Source organism: Macaca mulatta, chromosome 6 (assembly GCF_049350105.2).
Source record: "Macaca mulatta isolate MMU2019108-1 chromosome 6, T2T-MMU8v2.0, whole genome shotgun sequence".
Lineage (NCBI taxonomy): Eukaryota > Metazoa > Chordata > Mammalia > Primates > Cercopithecidae > Macaca > Macaca mulatta.
In genome coordinates this window covers 82,814,367-82,832,383 of record NC_133411.1, presented here as the reverse complement: position 1 = coordinate 82,832,383, position 18,017 = coordinate 82,814,367, and the positions used below count along the sequence as shown (strand labels likewise).

The 18,017-nt window shown below is 40.3% G+C and overlaps 1 protein-coding gene across 4 annotated transcripts in view; it reads right to left on the bottom strand.

Moving 5' to 3' along the window:
* IQGAP2 (IQ motif containing GTPase activating protein 2) overlaps nt 1-18,017 on the bottom strand; it is a 310,132-nt gene that overhangs the window by 239,565 nt on the left and 52,550 nt on the right. For all 4 annotated transcript variants that reach the window (XM_015140297.3, XM_078004903.1, XM_028849526.2 and 1 more), the window contains exon 2: nt 8,587-8,686. In XM_015140297.3, the coding sequence (XP_014995783.1) occupies nt 8,587-8,686 (100 nt within the window). The remainder of the gene's footprint in view (nt 1-8,586; nt 8,687-18,017) is intronic.

The window sequence follows — 18,017 nt, the reverse complement described above, 5'->3', positions numbered from 1 at the left end:
CTGTGGAAAACTCTTCCCCATGAGCATGGTCTTGACTTAGTAACTCGATTCTAATGAATAGGATGCAGCAAAAATGATGGATGTCACTGCTGAGAATAGGTTGCAAAAAGATTGCAGCTTCCATCTTCTTCTGTCAATTGCCTACTCTGATGGAAGCCAGTTGCCATGTGTAAGTTTCCATGTGTAAGAGGTTCCAAGTGGTGAGCAACTGAGGGAAGACTCTGGCCAACAGCAGCAAGAAACTGAGATCTCTCCAGTCCAAAAACCTGTCAGAAACTGAATCCTGCCAGTGTCACTGGGTGGCTTGGAAGTGGGTGTGCCCCACATGAACCGTGAGATGACTGCAGCTTTGTGAGAGACCCAAAACCAGAGGACCCAGTTAGGCAATGACAGATTTCTGACCGTCAAAAATTCCAAGATAAATGTTTATTGTTTTAAGCTGTTAAGTTTTAGAATAACTTGTTATGCAGTCATAGGTAACTAATACACATACAAGACATCCTTTGCCTCCCAACAGAATTGATTCGCTCTCCACATCTGAATCCTTCAGTCTGTAGGGTGAAGTAATTTCGGTAAAGAGCCAAATTACTTCTTTTTGGTCCTAAAAATAAGACTGTTTAATATTTCATTCATTGTCATCAATATTAGTTTTTTGAGGCCAGGAGTGGTGGCTCACACCTGTAATCCCAGCATTTTGGGAGGCCGATGCGTGTGGACCACTTGAGGCCAAGAGTTCGAGAGCAGCCTGGCCAACATGGCGAGACTCCATCTCTACAAAAATATAAAAATTAGCTGGGCATGGTGGCATACTCCTGTAATCCCAGCTACTTGGGAGGCTGAGGAAGGAGAAATAATCGTTTGAACCTAGGAGGTGGAGGTTACGGTGAGCCGAGATCTTGCCACTGCACTGCATTCCAGCCTGAGCAACAGAGTGACACTCAGTCTCAAAGAAACAAACAAAAAAAATTCATTTTTTGAGTCCTCTTTCTTCATTCATTCATTAAGCAATACTCTATATGCCTTTCTGGATATTTTCTAGTTCACTGTGGTATCATGGCTTATTAAGTTGTCTGGAATTCCCAACTTCATAACCTACTGGGTCACAAACCTGTCAGGAAGTACTTGCATTCATCTAACTGCAATATAGGATTTTCCAGTGAAACAAAGATTACCTCTAGGCTGGCAGTCCAGCTGTCTACCATGAGTCTGATTCATATCCTCCTTGTTACCTCTAGCATCCAAAATGTACAGAAAACAGCATAATCAAACCTCGTTAGTAGCAAATGATACTGATCCAACACTGGGCGTTACGTTATTCATTCAAACATGCAATAGATATGATGTCAAAAGGCCTTCTAATCGGTGAGTTTGACCTGGATGTGGAAGTCAGAAAAAGATTCCCTCAAAAAGTGAGCTTCAATATGAAGAGGAAGTAAGTCTGACTAGATAAAGAGGAATATGAAAAGGGAACAGCACATGGCAAGGTCCTGTGCAGGAGGGAACAGGGAGGTAAAATAGATCAATGTGGTTGAAGCACAGAGCAGTGTGGCGCAATGTAAAACTAAAGAGGCTGAACAGGACTATGCAGAGCCTATGAGGCCCTGTAAAGGAGTATGCTCAGAGTTTTGAAAAGATTTATCTGACTAAGACAGAAAATGGACTGAAGGAGGCCAGAGACACATGAAGAAACCAGTTAAAGGCTACTACAGTAGTCTCACAAGAGATGCTGGAATCCTTCGGTGGGCTAGCAGTGGTGGGATAGAATGGTGAACATACGAGAGCAGTTTAGGAGGATGATGGCTGGATATGGATATGATACACATACAGAGATTAACAGAGCAAACATAATTGAAGGAAAAAATAACTTTAACCTCTTGAGTTAAAAGTTCAACCAAATGGCGAGCTTTTCTGAGAGCAGCATTATTCGTTGTCTGAACTCCATCTCCCAAAACAACCCTCCTTGTTTACACACAGAGGATGCTCAATAAATATCTGTAAAACACACACAGTATTTAGACACCTTGTGTATCTTAGGGGTACCTTTTGTATGCAATGTATCTGCTAATACCAACTGATCTTATTTAACAGCTTCCTAAGGACCTCTCCAAGCCAGTGTAAGGAACTTCAATAAATAGCTTTATTAAGATACAACTTATATACCAGACAATTCTTCCCTTTAAAGTGTACAACCCAGTGGTTCTTAGTATACTTAGAGTTGTGGAACCATCACCACAATCAATTTTAGAATATTTTTATCAGCCCAAAATGATATCCCATACCCAGCAGCAGTTACCCAGCATTTCTCTTCTTCCCCTACGCCCTGGCAATCACGAATCTACTTTGTCTCTATGGATTTGTCTATTCTGGACATTTCATATAATAGATGGCCTTTTGTGTCTAGCTTCTTTCACTCAACATGTTTTTAAGGTTCATCATGTTGTAGTATGTATCAGTACGTCATTCTTTTTTATAGCTGAAAAATATGTCATTGTATGGATACATCACCATTTATCAGTGTGTAGACATTTGAATTGTTTCTGCTTTTTGTCATTATAAATAATGATTATTTGAACATTTGAGTACAAATTTTTGTATGGGCATAGATTTTCAATTTTCATACGTATATACCTGGGAGAATTGCTGGGTCATATGGTAATTCTATGTTTAATTTTTTAAAGAGTTGCCAGACTATTTTCTAAAGTAGCTGCACCATTTTACAATATGTCCAGCAATGTATGAGTTTCAATTTCTCTATGATTTGTTATCGTTCATCTTTGATTATAGCCACCCTGATGGGTATGAAGTAACATCTCATCTTGGTTTTGATTTATATTTCCCTAATGATTAACGATGTTGATTACCTTGTCATATGCTTATTGATCACTTGTGTATCTTCTTTGGAGAAATGTCTATTCAGAACTTTTGTCCATTTTAAAATTAGGTTATTGACTCTTTATGTAGAATTTAAGAGTGCCTTTTTTTTTTTTTTTTTTTTGAGACAGTCTTGCTCTGTCACCGAGGCTAGAGTAGAGTGCAGTGTGATCTCAGCTCACTGCAACCTCCATCTTCCAGGCTCAAGCAATTCTCCCACCTCAACCTCCAGAGTAGCTGGGACTACAGGCATGTGCCACCACATCCAGCTTATTTTTCTATTTTTTTGTAGAGATGGGGTTTCACCATGTTGTCCAGGCTGGTCTCGATCTCCTGGGCTCAAGTGATCTGCTGGACTTCGCCTTTCAAAGTGCTGGGATTACAGGTGTGAGCCACCTCACCCGATTAAGAACCCTTTATATATTCTGAATACATATAACCTTTAACAGATACATGATTGTCTTTCCACTTTCTTGATGGTATCTCTTGAATCAAAAAAGGTTTCAGTTTTTATGATGTCTACTTTATCTGTTTTTCTTTTATTGTTTGTGCTTTGGTGTCACAGCTCAGAAACCAATGCCTAACATCCAAGGTTACAAAGATTTACTCCTGTTTTCTTCTACAGAGATTTATAGTTGCGGCTCTCACATTTAGGTTAATAATCCATTTTAAGAAAATGTTTGTATATGGTGTAAGGCAGAGGTCCAAATTCATTTTTTGTATGTAGACATTCAGTAGTCTCAGAATCCTTTGTTGAAAAGGGTATCTTCTCCCACTCCCAGTGAATTGCCTTTATTTTGCTGATGAAAATCAGTTTACCAGAAGTGTTAGGGTTTATTTCTAGACTCTCAAATCTACTCTATTGATCTATATGTATATCCTTATGCCAGTACCACACTATCTTAATTACTGTGGCTTTGTAAGTATGTTTTGAAATTGAAAAATGAGTCCTCCAATTTTGTATTTCTTTTTCAAGATGCTTTTGACTATTCCACATTCCTTGCATTTCCATATAAACCTTATTTTTGTTCTTGTTTTTGAGACAAGGTCTTGCTCTGTCACCCGGGCTGGAGTGCAGGGGTGTGATCATAACTCACTGCATCCTCAGCCTCCTGAGTGATCTTTATGCCTCAGCCTCCAGAGTAGCTAGGTCTACTGGTGCATGCCACCCATCTAGTTAATTATTATTATTATTTTTTTTTGCAGAGACAGGGTTTCGCTACATTACCTAGGCTGGTCTCAAACTCCTGGCCTCAAGCAATCCTCCCATCTCAGCCTCCCAAAGTGCTGGAAGATAAGCATGAGCCACCAGGCCTGGCCACCATATAAATTTTAGAATCAGCTTTTCAATTTCTCCATTAAAACAAAGAAACTGATTCAAACAAAGAAACTGGGATTTTTCTAGAAACTGCATTGAATCTGTAACAATTTGGGACCGTTGTTTTCTTAATGCTATTTTCCAATCCATGAACATGAGATGTCTTTCCTTCTATTTAAGAGTTTTAAAATTTTCGATGTGTTGTACTTTTCAGTGTTCAAGTCTTGTACTTCTTTTGTTAATTTTATTCCTAAGAATTTTATTGTTTTTAATGCTATCATATATTGAATTGCTTTCTTAATTTCATTTTCAGATTGCTTATTGCTAGTGTCAAGAAATGCAACTTTTACACATTCCCCTAGTATCCTACAACCATGATGGACTCATTCTGGTGGGGTTTCTTTAGTGTTTTCTTCTGTTCTGTTTTTTAGTAGATTCCTGTGGATTTTCTATAAACCAGATAACATCCCTTAGAAATAGTTTCACATCTTCCTTTCTAATCTGGATGCATTTTGTTTATTTGTATTGCCTAACTGCCTGGCTAAAATCTCCAGTACAATGTTGAACAGAAGTGGTAAGAGAAAACATCCTTATTCCTGTATTTCACCATTGAGCATGGTGTTACTTGTAGGTTTTTCATAGATGTCCTTTATCAGGTTGAAATTCTCTTCTATTCCTAGTTTGTTGAATGTTTTAAGTCAAGAAAGGGGGCTGGATTTTATCAAATGCGTCTCCTGCATATATTGAGATGACAATGTGGCTTCTGTCCTTTCTTCCATTAATATGGTATATGATATCGATTTTCAGGTCTTAAATCAAGCTTGCTTCCAGGATAAATCTCACTTGATGGCATTAAACATATTTTAGATGTTGCTGGATTTGATTTGCTAGTATTTCGTTAAGGATTTTTGCATTTGTATTCATAAGAGATATTGGTCTTTAGTTTTCTTGAGATGACTATCTGGTTTTGGTATTATGGTAATGCAGGCCTCAGAAGAATGAATTGGAAAATGTTTTCTCTTTTCGTATTTTTTGGAAGAGTTTGCAAGGACTGCTATTAATTCTTCTTTAAACATTTGGCAGAATTCTACTGTGAAGTTATCTGGGTTTGTGGGAAGTTTTCTGATTTCTAAGTCAGTCACTTCACTTATTATAAGTCTCATTCTGTTTTTTTATGTTAGTTTTTTTCAGATTTTTAAATCTCCTATTGAGTCACTTTTAGTAGTTTGTCTTTCTAGGAATTTGTCAGTTTCTTCTAAGTTTTCATTGACATGTAATTGTTCACAGTATTCCTGTATAATCCTTTGTATTTCTGTAATGTTGGTAGTGATGCCCCCTCTGAATAAAGAACTTTTAAATGGCCTGATTTATTATAGAATTTTGAAATTAATAAAACCAAAATTGAAGATATACTGGAATATTGTAATTCTCAATTTGTAAAAATCCTAAGTTACAGGATATACAAACTAGATACCTTCCAATTCTCACCTCCAGAAAGAAAAATAGGTGCAAAGACAGAACCAATACATTTTTAATCAAAATGCAATAAAGTCATTTCAACTGAAATCAGAAACAAGAAACACTTCCTAGATGAATATATATAGTACAAGCATACAATTTAGTAGAAACTCAATATTCTAAGCCAACTCCACTCATGTGAACACACATGTGCATTATAATAAACCCAATATTACAAATTCCAAAGGTACTAATACTTTAAAAGAATCATGCAATAAATTCTCTCAAATAATCTTTTCAAGCAAGACGAATTCACCCTTTCCTATATTTCTTGTGTTCAAGACCATGAGTTTTCTGTACACTATGCTTTCTTAAATCAGCACAACTATATGTCTAGTAGTAGCCACAAATTTTTATATAATCAATGACAAAAAATCAGCTTCTTTCAAAGTATTTGTGTCTTGGCCAGGCGCAGTGGCTCAAGCCTGTCATTCCAGCACTGCGGGAGGCCAAGGTGGGCAGATCACTTGAGGTCAGGAGTTCAAGACCAGCCTGGCCAACATGGTGAAACCCCACCTCTACTAAAAATACAAAAATTAGCCAGGTGTTGTGGTGGGCACCTGTAATCCCAGCTACTTGGGAGGCTGAGGAAGGAGAATAACTTGAACCCAGGAGGCGAAGGTTGCAGTGAGCTGAGATCCCGCCACTGCACTCTAGCCTGGGCGACAGAGTGAGACTCCATCTCAGAAAAAAAAAAAAAAGAAAAAAACTATTGGTGCCTTAATAATTCACAAATATATACTACATCTAATATGCTCTTATCAAATAAATTTATGAAAAGCCATCTTAGAGGAAAAATTGTACATTTTGATAATTATTTTCATGAAACTATTCCAAAGAAAGTTTTCCTCAAAGAATCTGAAATAATTCTTACGCTGACTTTCTGAACAAAATTCAACTACAGAATTTCAAAAATACTAGAGAAGGTGACAAGCTTTCAAGCTACATTTATACCATTTCAATATACTGAGGAGAAAACTTTGCTTATGTTATCACCAGAAACCTGACTGGCACTATAGGGTACAGAATACTTACACCTTCTTTAAATGATTTTTAAAAAATCCTTGAATCCATGAATAAGTAGGGCAATAAGTAACATCATCTTTATTGTCTCATTTACAGAGGGACAAATTGAACTTCCCACAGGTTAAATGGTCTGTGGAAAGTCAAACTGCTTGTGTAAGTGGTGGAGCTGGGACCAGGAAGTTAGGTAAACCAACTCCCAATCACGTATCATTTTCCTCTACATGACACCCCTTCCCACTTGTTAAAAACAGGAAGCAAAAACAGAACATAGAGTGAGTATCAATAGAAAAGTAAGTTTTTCTACCATCTCCTTGAACTTATTCACTGAAAGTATATACTTTTTTTTCTTTTCTTTCTCTCTCTGTCTCTTTTTTTTTTTTTTTTTAAGGCAGCATCTCACTCTGCCACCCAGGCTGGAATGCAGCAGCCCGATCTCAGCTCACTTCAACCTCCACCTCCTAGGCTCAAGCGATCCTCCCACCTTAGCCTCAGGAGTGGTTGAGACCACTTCTTCTCAATGCCTATGAATTAATCTCTTTATCTAACTTTTTTGCAACAACTTGACTAAAAGCATGTTTTTAACGATCTTAGACTGATAGTGAATCGCTAGCATCCTGCAACCTAACTGTAGACTTCACAGACATGTTAAACAATCTTTAAAACTTGGTTTTTAGAGCCTAAAGAAAGTTATGTGACACTATTAAAATATTAAACAACTCTGAGAAACCCCTTGAAAGCAATTTTGATGCCAAATTAGGGCATGTGTCACCAAATGTTCTGCAAAATACTGATCAAAAACCTCATCATTCTAGTTCTGTAGATAGCCATTTATCAGTGATCAGAGATAATTAACACCAAAGACCATTTAACCAAGTATTTATTTCTATATAGCTAAGAGGGCTGGAACATATCTTTGTCCAGGGAACAATACTGTTGCTCCATCAAGGCATAAAGCATTCAATCAAACCCTAACTCATGGCATATGAACTCTGTAGTATTCACCCCACAAAGGACAAAGTTCTCTGATTCCTCTCATGCGGAAAGTATTTGCACTTAGGACTCTTTATCTTCACTTTCTCCTTGGAGAACGCAACATTTATTTAATCTAAAAAGTCTAAAAGAGTCAATGTGATTTTAGAGACAACATACCCTAAGTGGCCACACACCCATGGTTTAAAGAGGAGATTGCTGTCATAAACCTACTTAGGGACTGATGGACTTCAGTCTGATATGCCACTGTCCTGCTGGGCATTTATCATCATTGGGCTGGGAGTGGGGAAAAGACCCAAGGAAGCTCTGGGGAAAAACGAAGTTGATTTAAGTCATTGTTGCTCCTCTACATTCAAGCCAGTGAGATGAAGAATTTGAAACCATCTACGGTTGGCCCAGTGATTTCCCGGGAGGCTCTGAGGAAGCGAAAGGAATAGTGCTTTAACTTTAAGCCAAAATGCTTCAACTTTGGCTGTGGCATCAACTTTTTCTCAACCCTGCCCAACCATTTGCAAGAAACAGATGCTTCTTCTCCCATTATCCTGCTGCCAACAAGACTGCAAATGAGTTATTAGAACTATGTAGCATATGCATAGGAGTGTGATGTACACCCAGCTGTGACTCAGGGTTAGAGCAGAGTGTGGAGGGGTCACCCCTAGCCCACTGGTCTCCTGGCACGGGAGGTTTGGCCAAATCTAAATCACTGAGTGCAGGCAAGACTCTCTACCTGGCCATCTCCAACTATGACAGCTCTTTAGAATTGCTGGCCCATTTCAGAACCCTCTGGTCATAAAATCCCATGCCCTTATCACAAAGCTTATCTCCAAGAGATGGTGCACAAATAGACTAAGTCTGGATCTTACCTTTTGGCTTCCTCTAAGTGGCACAGATATTCATAAGCAATGTTCTGCCGCCTCCTCTCATCCATCTCCTCTGCAGAGAGCCTTTCATCGTCCACAATAGCTAGAAATAGAGGATAACAACATGTGATTTACAAAGGCAGTCTTCATTGAACACCAGAGACAATCAACCAGAAAAAACTCATATGCAGCTGAACATTCAGAGACAGGAGTATTGAAACATCAGGCAAAGAGAGAGATTTGCCTTGGGATTTTACAATATTATTTCTTTTCCTTTCTTATTTTTATTTTTTTGAGACAGGAACTGGCACTGTCACCCAGGCTGGATTGCAGTGGTGCCATCATGACTTACTGCAACTTCAGCCTCCTGGGCTCAAGCAATCTTCTCACCTCAGCCTCCCGAGTAGCTGGGACTACAGGCACATGCCACCATACTTGGCTAGTTTTTTGTATTTTTATAGTATTATTTCTAACAAGTGAATCAAGGCCAGGTGCGGTGGCTCACGCCTGTAATCCCAGCACTTTGAGAGGCTGAGGCGGGTGGATCATGAGGTCAGGAGATTGAGACCATCCTGGCTAACACAGTGAAACCCCGTCTCTACTAAAAATACAAAAAACTAGCCAGGTGTGGCGGCGGGTGCCTGTAGTCTCAGCTACTTGAGAGGCTGAGGCAGGAGAATCAGGAGAATTGCTTGAACCTGGGAGGTGGAGGTTGCAGTGAGCCAAGATTGCGCCACTGTACTCCAGCCTGGGCAATACAGTTAGACTCAGTCTCAGGAAAAAAAAAAAAAAAAAAAAAGAAGTGTGCAAAGGGGCAGAAGTTTCCATGAATGTCCTCATCCTTGTTCCCATCCCCCTTCCTACCACTCCCAATTTTCCATTGTGGCTCCATTCCTTGAACATGGAGACCTCACCCCACAGCACTGATACCAACGTGTTTCAACAAAGATTGACATCTGTCAAAAACATTTTCTTTTTCTTTAATAAACTCAGTCCAATCTAAACTTTAAAAATGATCCCTCACATTTCTGAAAAGTACCGAAGCTCTCAATCTTCCTCTGCACCTCCACTGAGAGAGTCCAGGTCTTAATGTCTCTCCCATAAACTCTCAGAACAGGTCTAGTCACTCAACCACTACCCGTCTTCCACTCATTCTCCCCATGGCCAACAGAAGCGTCTTCCTTATTACTCCCCCTCTCAAAACTTTTGATGGCTCCCCTATTTCCTACAGAACAAGGTTCTAGAACACTTTGCATCTCCCCCTATCCAGGAAGCCCACACGTTAGCCACCACTCCCAGGCAGCTCCGTGTTCCAGGACCACACCACTCCCTCCAACACTGAGTGCTTCTGCTCTACCCTTCTCTCTGCCTGGAAAGCCATTCTCCCACCTTCTGCAGGTGGTGGCTTTCACATCATCTCAGGCAAAATTCCACGGACCTCTGAATCTAAATCCATTGGCTCTCTTTGGCACTTTAATTCACATTTTTATTACATCACTCATCAGAAAAGCCCCCCACTATACATCAGTCTGTCTGTCTCTCCAAACTAGGGGATCCTTAGAGGAAGGTTTTGATCATCTTCATGTCTCCTTCTAATTTGTCAGGGCTCCTTGCACACAGATAGCACTCTACGTGTACAGAAAAACTACCTTCCAGGGAATCCTCACTAAGTGAGCTCATCATTACTGCATAATGAATAGACTTTAAAAATTATAATTTTTAGGCCAGGCACCGTGGCTCACGCCTATAATCCCAGTATTGTGGGAGGTCGAGGCAGGTAGATCACCTGAGTCAGGAGTTTGAGACCAGCCTGCGCAACATGGTAAAACCCCATCTCTACTAAAAATACAAAAATTAACCAGGCGTGGTGGTGCGCACCCTGTAATCCCAGTTACTCAGAAGGCTCAGGTAGGAGAACCGCTTCAGCCCAGGAGGCGGAGGTTGCAGTGAGCTGAGATAGCACCACTGCACTCGTCTAGGTGACAGTATGAGACTCCGTCTCAAAAAAAATTTATAATTTTCTTTTCCTGTGTTTTCTTAAATGATACCTGCCACACTCACATACCATCACCTAATCCTCCATCTCTACTGTTCTGAACAGTTAATCCCCAAGATACCTCATGATTCCCAGTTTCTCTTTTTAATGTCAGCTTAAAGACTTTCCCATTTCTGACAGGATGTTTTCATTTTATAGTACTCCAGAAACACTAAGGCTTGGATCCAAAATAAAATTCCTAGTGGGAGCCCCTGTGCTCGTCATACCATCCCCAACTTGGAATAATAGGCACTGGGGTCACATTAAAAAGGCGGTGCTCTCCCCATCTTTCTTACACTGCTGCACCCTTCCAGCCTCAACCAACCCCCGAGCAGGAGACAGAAGCCCCAGCAGAACCCGGTCCCTCAGCCTCTGTCCACAACTGCCTCCACAAACCATGCAAGATTGCAAAAGCCCAGGACAGTTCCTAAGGGACATTTTACTTAATGTGTGAATTAAAATACACACCCACAAAGCTTTAAATTGCAATTGCAACATACTGACCCCATCTAGTAGGATCCTACCTATCTTCCAGGCTTGACCCAGTGGGCCCTTTTCTTCCCAAAGTCTTCCTGATTGTCTCAGCTCAAAATGCCCTCCTATCCCACTTTAGTTAACAGTAAACTCCTAGAAGACATATTTGTGTCCTCATGGTGCCCAGCATACCTCCCAGCACAGGCTGCATGCTCTGTAAAAATATATGATGAACAAATAAAATATCTTATCAGGAAAGGCTCCAAAAGGCTCCAAAAGGGCTCCAAAATATCTCTGTGGGGTAATTTTATTTGATTATTTACACTCGATAAGAGTATGATCATTAATGGAGCAAAGATAGCACCATTCTGTGGACTTTACTCAACTAATGTTCAATTCTTAGGTTCTATGTGCCACATGTGAGTCAAAGCACCAGACACAGGGTAATAAGTATAAAAAATGTATACCCTCATTGGGACTTCCTTATACATATCCATTCCTTGCCTTCTGACCTTCTGCCAGGCCCACTGACTTTCTAACTACACACACTTCGGCCTCACCTTCCTTGAGTGGGAGAGAATACCTTTCATAATCTACTGTCAAACTGTAAGTCTAAGAAGGTTAGGAGCTTGAGAAAATCTTAACAGCAAAAGCAGCTCCTTCTGGGCCACAGAGACTGCCTGCAAATATTTCTGCATTACTCAATATTTACTAAGTAGTGGACTTCTGATAAGAATGACTGGCATGGATAATAACACTGTCATTTAAAGATCCATCATGGAGCTAATAAGATAATTCACTTAAGACGTGGCTTTACTGCCTATAAAGGATGTTTCTATATGTTACTGTGTGGTTCTGTGGTTCTCATGATTACCCTGCAAGATAGGCATTATCTCTTTCCTATAAATGAGGAAACCAAAGTCAAGCAAGGGAAAGAGATTGCCCATGGTTATTTGCTGGGTCAATGGTAGAGCCAGGAACTAAGGTCTGTCAACATTGCAGCTCTTATTCTTTGCCCAGTACCTCCTGCTGCTAAATCTAAGTGAGCCCAGGAAGGGACTTGTCACTGCCAAGCCCAAGAAACAGGTCATTTAAGTGACTTCAAAATTCTTTCCATTTTAAAGTAACTTGATTAACTGCAACCTCCACAGTTCATCTTTACTTGCTGCCTGAATCACAAAAAACATGAGGACATTGTGAAGAACACAGATTTCTGATGTATTAGTAACTCACAAAATACCACTTATAGCATCAGATGACAGTTCAAAGCAATTGCATTCTATGGAAATTATACAATAAGGCTTATTCACAGATTCAAGGAGCAGAATGAAAGCAAGTTGTTAGAGAGTATTTTGAAATAGAAGTATAGAGATGAAAGGGTCCTTTAGGAGTCCATTTCCCAAAGAATACATACAAAATCCAATGTAAAAATAGCCCAAAATCTACCTCATTCAATAGGGAGTTGACATGGTCACTGTTTAATTTCCCCCATTCTTTACCTGCTACCTTCACACAGAGACACCAAGGCCAGCATACACTTTGTATTAAATAAAATTCATTCATTTGTTCAACAAATATTTGAGTGGCTGCTTGGTGCCAGTTTGTTATGGAGATGGAACACAAAGTGATGAATATGACTCAAAAGGTCTCTTAAAGTTTTTATTAAACAATTGAAAGTTTGGCAAAATTACAAAATGCTCAGATTTGAGGGATCTATTGAAGGGAGGGTTGGCAAGAGTCCCCAAAACCAGGGCTCAGAATCTGTTCTATAATAGAATATTATTTAGGGTATTTCTCTTTAAGGAAAAGCAGAAAACCAGGAATTATCAATTCATAGAAATATGCCCGGCTGGGGTAGCTCCCAGCACTTTGGGAGGCCAAGGCAAGTGAATTCCTTGAGCTCAGGAGTTTGAGACTAGCATGGGCAACACGGTGAAGCCCCGTCTCTACAAAAAATACAAAAAATTGACTGAGTGTGGTGGTGCAAGCCTATAGTCCCAGCTACTCGGAGGGCTGAGGCAGGATTACCTGAGCCCATGAAGTGGAGGCTGCAGCAAACTGTGATCGCGCCACTGTATTCCAGCCTGGGTGACAAAGCAAGACCCTGTCTCAAAAAATAAAGAAAGAAAAGAAAAGAAAGGGAAGGGAAGGGGAGGGGAGGGGAGGGGAGGGGAGGGGAGGGGAGGGGACGGGAGGGAAGGGAAGGGAAGGGAAAGGAGAAAGAAGGAAGGCAGGAAGGAAAGAAAGAAAGAAAAAAAGAAAGAAAGAAAGAGAGAGAGAGAGAAGGGGAGGGGAGGGGGGAAGGGAAGGGGAGGGGAGGGGGGAAGGGAAGGGGAGGGGAGGGGAGGGTGGACCCACAATTTAGCATTTTATTTTGTATTTTAAAAAATGTAACCTTTATTTATTTTCAGTAGAGACAAGGTCTCACTATGTTACCCACGCTGGCCTTGAACCAACCCCTGAGCTCAGTCCTCCAGCTTAAGCCTCCCAATGTGCTGGGATTACAGGAGTGAGCCATGGTGCCCAGCCTTAGCGTTATAAACATACATTGTTATTCTATGTGGTTCAAAATTTCTACAAAGAATCCTAAGTATCCTCGAGTATATAATTCATTTCAATTGTTCATTGAACCATCTTTTTTTTTTCTGTTATTTATTTATTTATTTATTATTATTATTATACTTTAAGTTCTAGGGTACATGTGCATAACGTGCAGGTTTGTTACATATGTATACTTGTGCCATGTTGGTGTGCTGCACCCATCAACTCGTCAGCACCCATCAACTCGTCATTTACATCAGGTATAACTTCCAATGCAATCCCTCCCCCCTCCCCCCTCCCCATGATAGGCCCCGGTGTGTGATGTTCCCCTTCCCGAGTCCAAGTGATCTCATTGTTCAGTTCCCACCTATGAGTGAGAACATGCGGTGTTTGGTTTTCTGTTCTTGTGATAGTTTGCTAAGAATGATGGTTTCCAGCTGCATCCATGTCCCTACAAAGGACACAAACTCATCCTTTTTTATGGCTGCATAGTATTCCATGGTATATATGTGCCACATTTTCTTAATCCAGTCTGTCACTGATGGACATTTGGGTTGATTCCATCTTCTGAGAGTTGAGAACTGCTTTTGTCTGGAAGAAAATACCTAAAAGGATATCTGCCCCCTCTCACAACTTAAAGAATAGTTATCAGAGATGGCATTTGTACATCAAAGAACACACTAGAAGGAAGAGAATTGATTCCAAGACACTAAAACTGGGGTGGGAATGGGAGAATGGAACATAAAGATGAGAGAACCTAAAGTCTAAGATTTCAAGTAAGCTGATACACTCTGTAAATTTGACCTGTGGTATATTCCAGCTTCATACCAGCTTCCAAAAGTATTTCACAGCTGCTTAATCTTAAGCTTTAAATGACCACATAATCAAACTTCCCTGAACTGAATTTTCTTTTGAAAAATAGGCAAACCCTAGGCCGAAGTTGTTAGTAACCCCATACATATTCACAGGCACTCTGAAGAATCTGAAACGATGAGAGAGACTGCCACCCCCATGTTAAAAACATGGCTTCATCAAGTTACTAAAATTAGGAGACATGGAGAACAGGCCCTCGAGTCTAATCCATTTCTATATCTCTACCAAGGGCAAAGGAAATAATAGGTGCTCAGTAAAGGCTGCTGAATGGTGTGCTCAACTTTGTGCTTCAAGGCAGAGATGCTGTGTCCTTCCAAGTTTAGTCCTACGAAGTTTGCTGCTCTCATAATAGTCACACAAGATACTAAGGGCAGGGGAACTTTATGGAGAGCCGGCCTTCCACATCATCCTTGGAACTGTTCCCCCATGACACATTCCTAAGAACCTTCCAAAGTTATAAATCAATACACAACTTCAGAGGATATTTAGGTTAGACAAGGCTGTAAGCGACTATGGCCACCTACCATCAAAAGACAAAGCTCCAAATCTTCAAGTTTAGCATTAGAAGAATTTCCCAGGTGGAGAAATGAGGGTAACGAACAGTGACAAGACAAGTTTACCTACAAGAGTTAGAGTTCCTGATTGGCTGCCAATACCCTCTTTGTTGCAGTGAGGTCACTAGGGCCTGGAATAGTTAAGAAGCTTGTCATAATTATGCAGGAAAATGGAGAGAGAGTTTAGGCTTTATGAAAATAATTTATCCTTTTCTGCAAATATGCTTTCAATGTACATGGCATCAGGATCTACACATGAAAGAGGGTTCCTGAATCCCACTTTCATACAAAAGTCCCCAAACTTTTTTCATACTTATAAACATCTACTTAACACTTGTTGGTTTTTTTGTTTGTTCTTTTTTTTTTTGAGACAGAGTCTCACTCTTGTTGCCCAGGCTGGAGTGCAGTAGCACGATCTTGGCTCACTGCAAGCTCTGCCTCCCGGGTTCAAGCGATCCTCGTGACTCAGCCTCTCAAGTAGCTGAGACTACAGGCACGCGCCACCATGCCAGGTTAAATTTTTTTTTTGTATTTTTCGTAGAGACAGGGTGTCACCAAGTTGGCCAGGCAGGTCTCAAACTCCTGACCTCAGGTTATCCACCCACCTCAGCTTCCCAAAGTGCTGGGATTACAGGCGTGAGCCACTACACCAGACTGTTCATTTGTTTTTAAACCAAACCTGGGTCTCCACACCCAGAACGTCTTTCCAGAATAGATGAATTATTTATAAATTTCACACAAGAGGAAAATTCATTTGGTCCGCTGTGTAAATCTGAATAAGAATATCTAATTTCTTTTTTCATTATGTAGAAACCCAAAGTAGCCTATGGAGATGTTAAGGCCCATATACAGAGGGCTGGTCTGCAGACTGGGTTTGTGGGTGGGGTGTATCTAGAACTCTGCTTAATTTGGAAGAATTATAGGCAATGATTCCTAGATTTGGAATTTTTTGAACAACTACAATTTCAAGACACAGTTTGGAAACCAAACCTCCACTTATTACCAAGTAGGCACAGAGAAAATTCCATTTGTCCATTGCCTGCTCCTATATACTCTGTCCTCCCATCCCCACACAGATCTCAGTAAGAAAGAATGAAGTGTCAAGTTTCCAAGGCCAATCTTAAAAATTTAACTCCAACAACAGAAGGTAATTTAAAAATCTTTAGTTTGGATAAGCTTCTACTATATTTAGAAGAAGGGAAAGAAACTCAACTCCCTAGGACTTGGTATGAACCTTTTATGCTTGAACTGTTGGTCAGGGCAAAATGTCCCAAGTTATTTAGAACCAATCCTAAAGTAATTCTCCCTATTCTCTATAGATAATTAATAGTTTAAAGACCCAGATATTTACATAAACTTTAATACCCCATAGGAATAATAATATTTTACAACTGTTCAGCCGAGTTAGCAGGTCTTATAACAACAGTCCCCTGTCCCTATCCTCACAAAAACCACCCCAAACAGTACAATAGCAGAGGATATTCCTACAAAGTTGGAGGCTTTAGAAGACAAGAGAACAGTGAGGCTTGGCCTAATTTTCCCTTGACTGTTAGGAAAAATGAAAAATTAGATCACACATGACTCAACAGTACATGCAAGAAAACAAAACAATCTCTTAGCTATAAGTGGGGTTTTTTCTATATATTATACAGCACATGACTTATTCTTCTAATCAATGTAAGCTCTTTATGATGTGTTAAAAAAAAAAACACAGACAGAAAGGATTAATACTTAACGTGCACTTACTACATCACATATTTCGCATATATTACTTCTTAGTCCCTGCATTCCTCTTTAAGATAGGAATTGAAGGCCGGGTGCGGTGGCTTATGCCTGTAATCCCAGCACTTTGGAAGGCTGAGGTGGGTAGATCACGAGATGAGGAGTTCAAGACCAGACTGACCAACATGGTGAAACCCTGTTTCTACTAAAAATATAAAAATTAGCTGGGCATGGTGGTGTGTGCCTGTAATCCCAGCTACTCAGGAGGCTGAGGCAGGAGAATTTCTTAACTGGGACCTGGGAGGTGGAAGTTGCAGTGAGCCGAGATTGTGCCACTGCACTCCAGCCTGGGCTACAGAGCCAGATTCCATCTCAAAAAAAAAAAAAAAAGATAGGAATTGATTGAAAAATACATTTTTTGAATGGGAAACAAACTCAGAGAGTTTAGTCTTTGGTAATTCTAAGATCTTAAAAACAGGTAAATGGCAGAATTGGTTTTCAAAACAACTGGTTCCAAAGTTCATGATCTTTCTACTAAACTGAAGTGCCACTGTCTCCCTGCATGTAAATGCTTGATGACATCAGCAGCCATTAGGCTTTTCTGAGGGTGTCGCTATTATTATAGATATCTTCTTAATCAGCAGATAGATTTGTGTGAATTTGTTTTTCCCTGAAAACCATATAAAATTGGATGGGCGCAGTGGCTCATCCCTGTAATCCCAGCACTTTGGGAGGCCGAGGCAGGTGGATCACAAGGTCAGGAGATCGAGACCATCCTGGCTAACACAGTGAAACCCCATCTCTACTAAAAATACAAAAAAATTAGCCGGGCGTGGTGGCAGGCACCTGTAGTCCCAGCTACTCGGGAGGCTGAGGCAGGAGAATGACGTCAACCTAGGAGGCGGAGCTTGCAGTGAGCCGAGATTATGCCACTGTACTCCAGCCTGGGTGACAGAGCGAGACTCCGTCTCAAAAAAAAAAAAAAAAAACCATATAAAATTAATGTTACCATCTTGAAAGTATACAAAGTAAAATTATAGGCTTTTTTTCTCAGAGATCCAAAAATCTCAAATATAGTCCAGCAAAAGAAAAATAATTAATATTCAATATTGACAAATTAGACCATGAGGAATGCTAGGGTTGTAATAAGATCAAAAGAAAAAACAAGGGCTGGGCGCGGTGGCTCACGCCTATAATCCCAGCACTTTGGCAGGCTGAGGCAGGTGGATCACTTG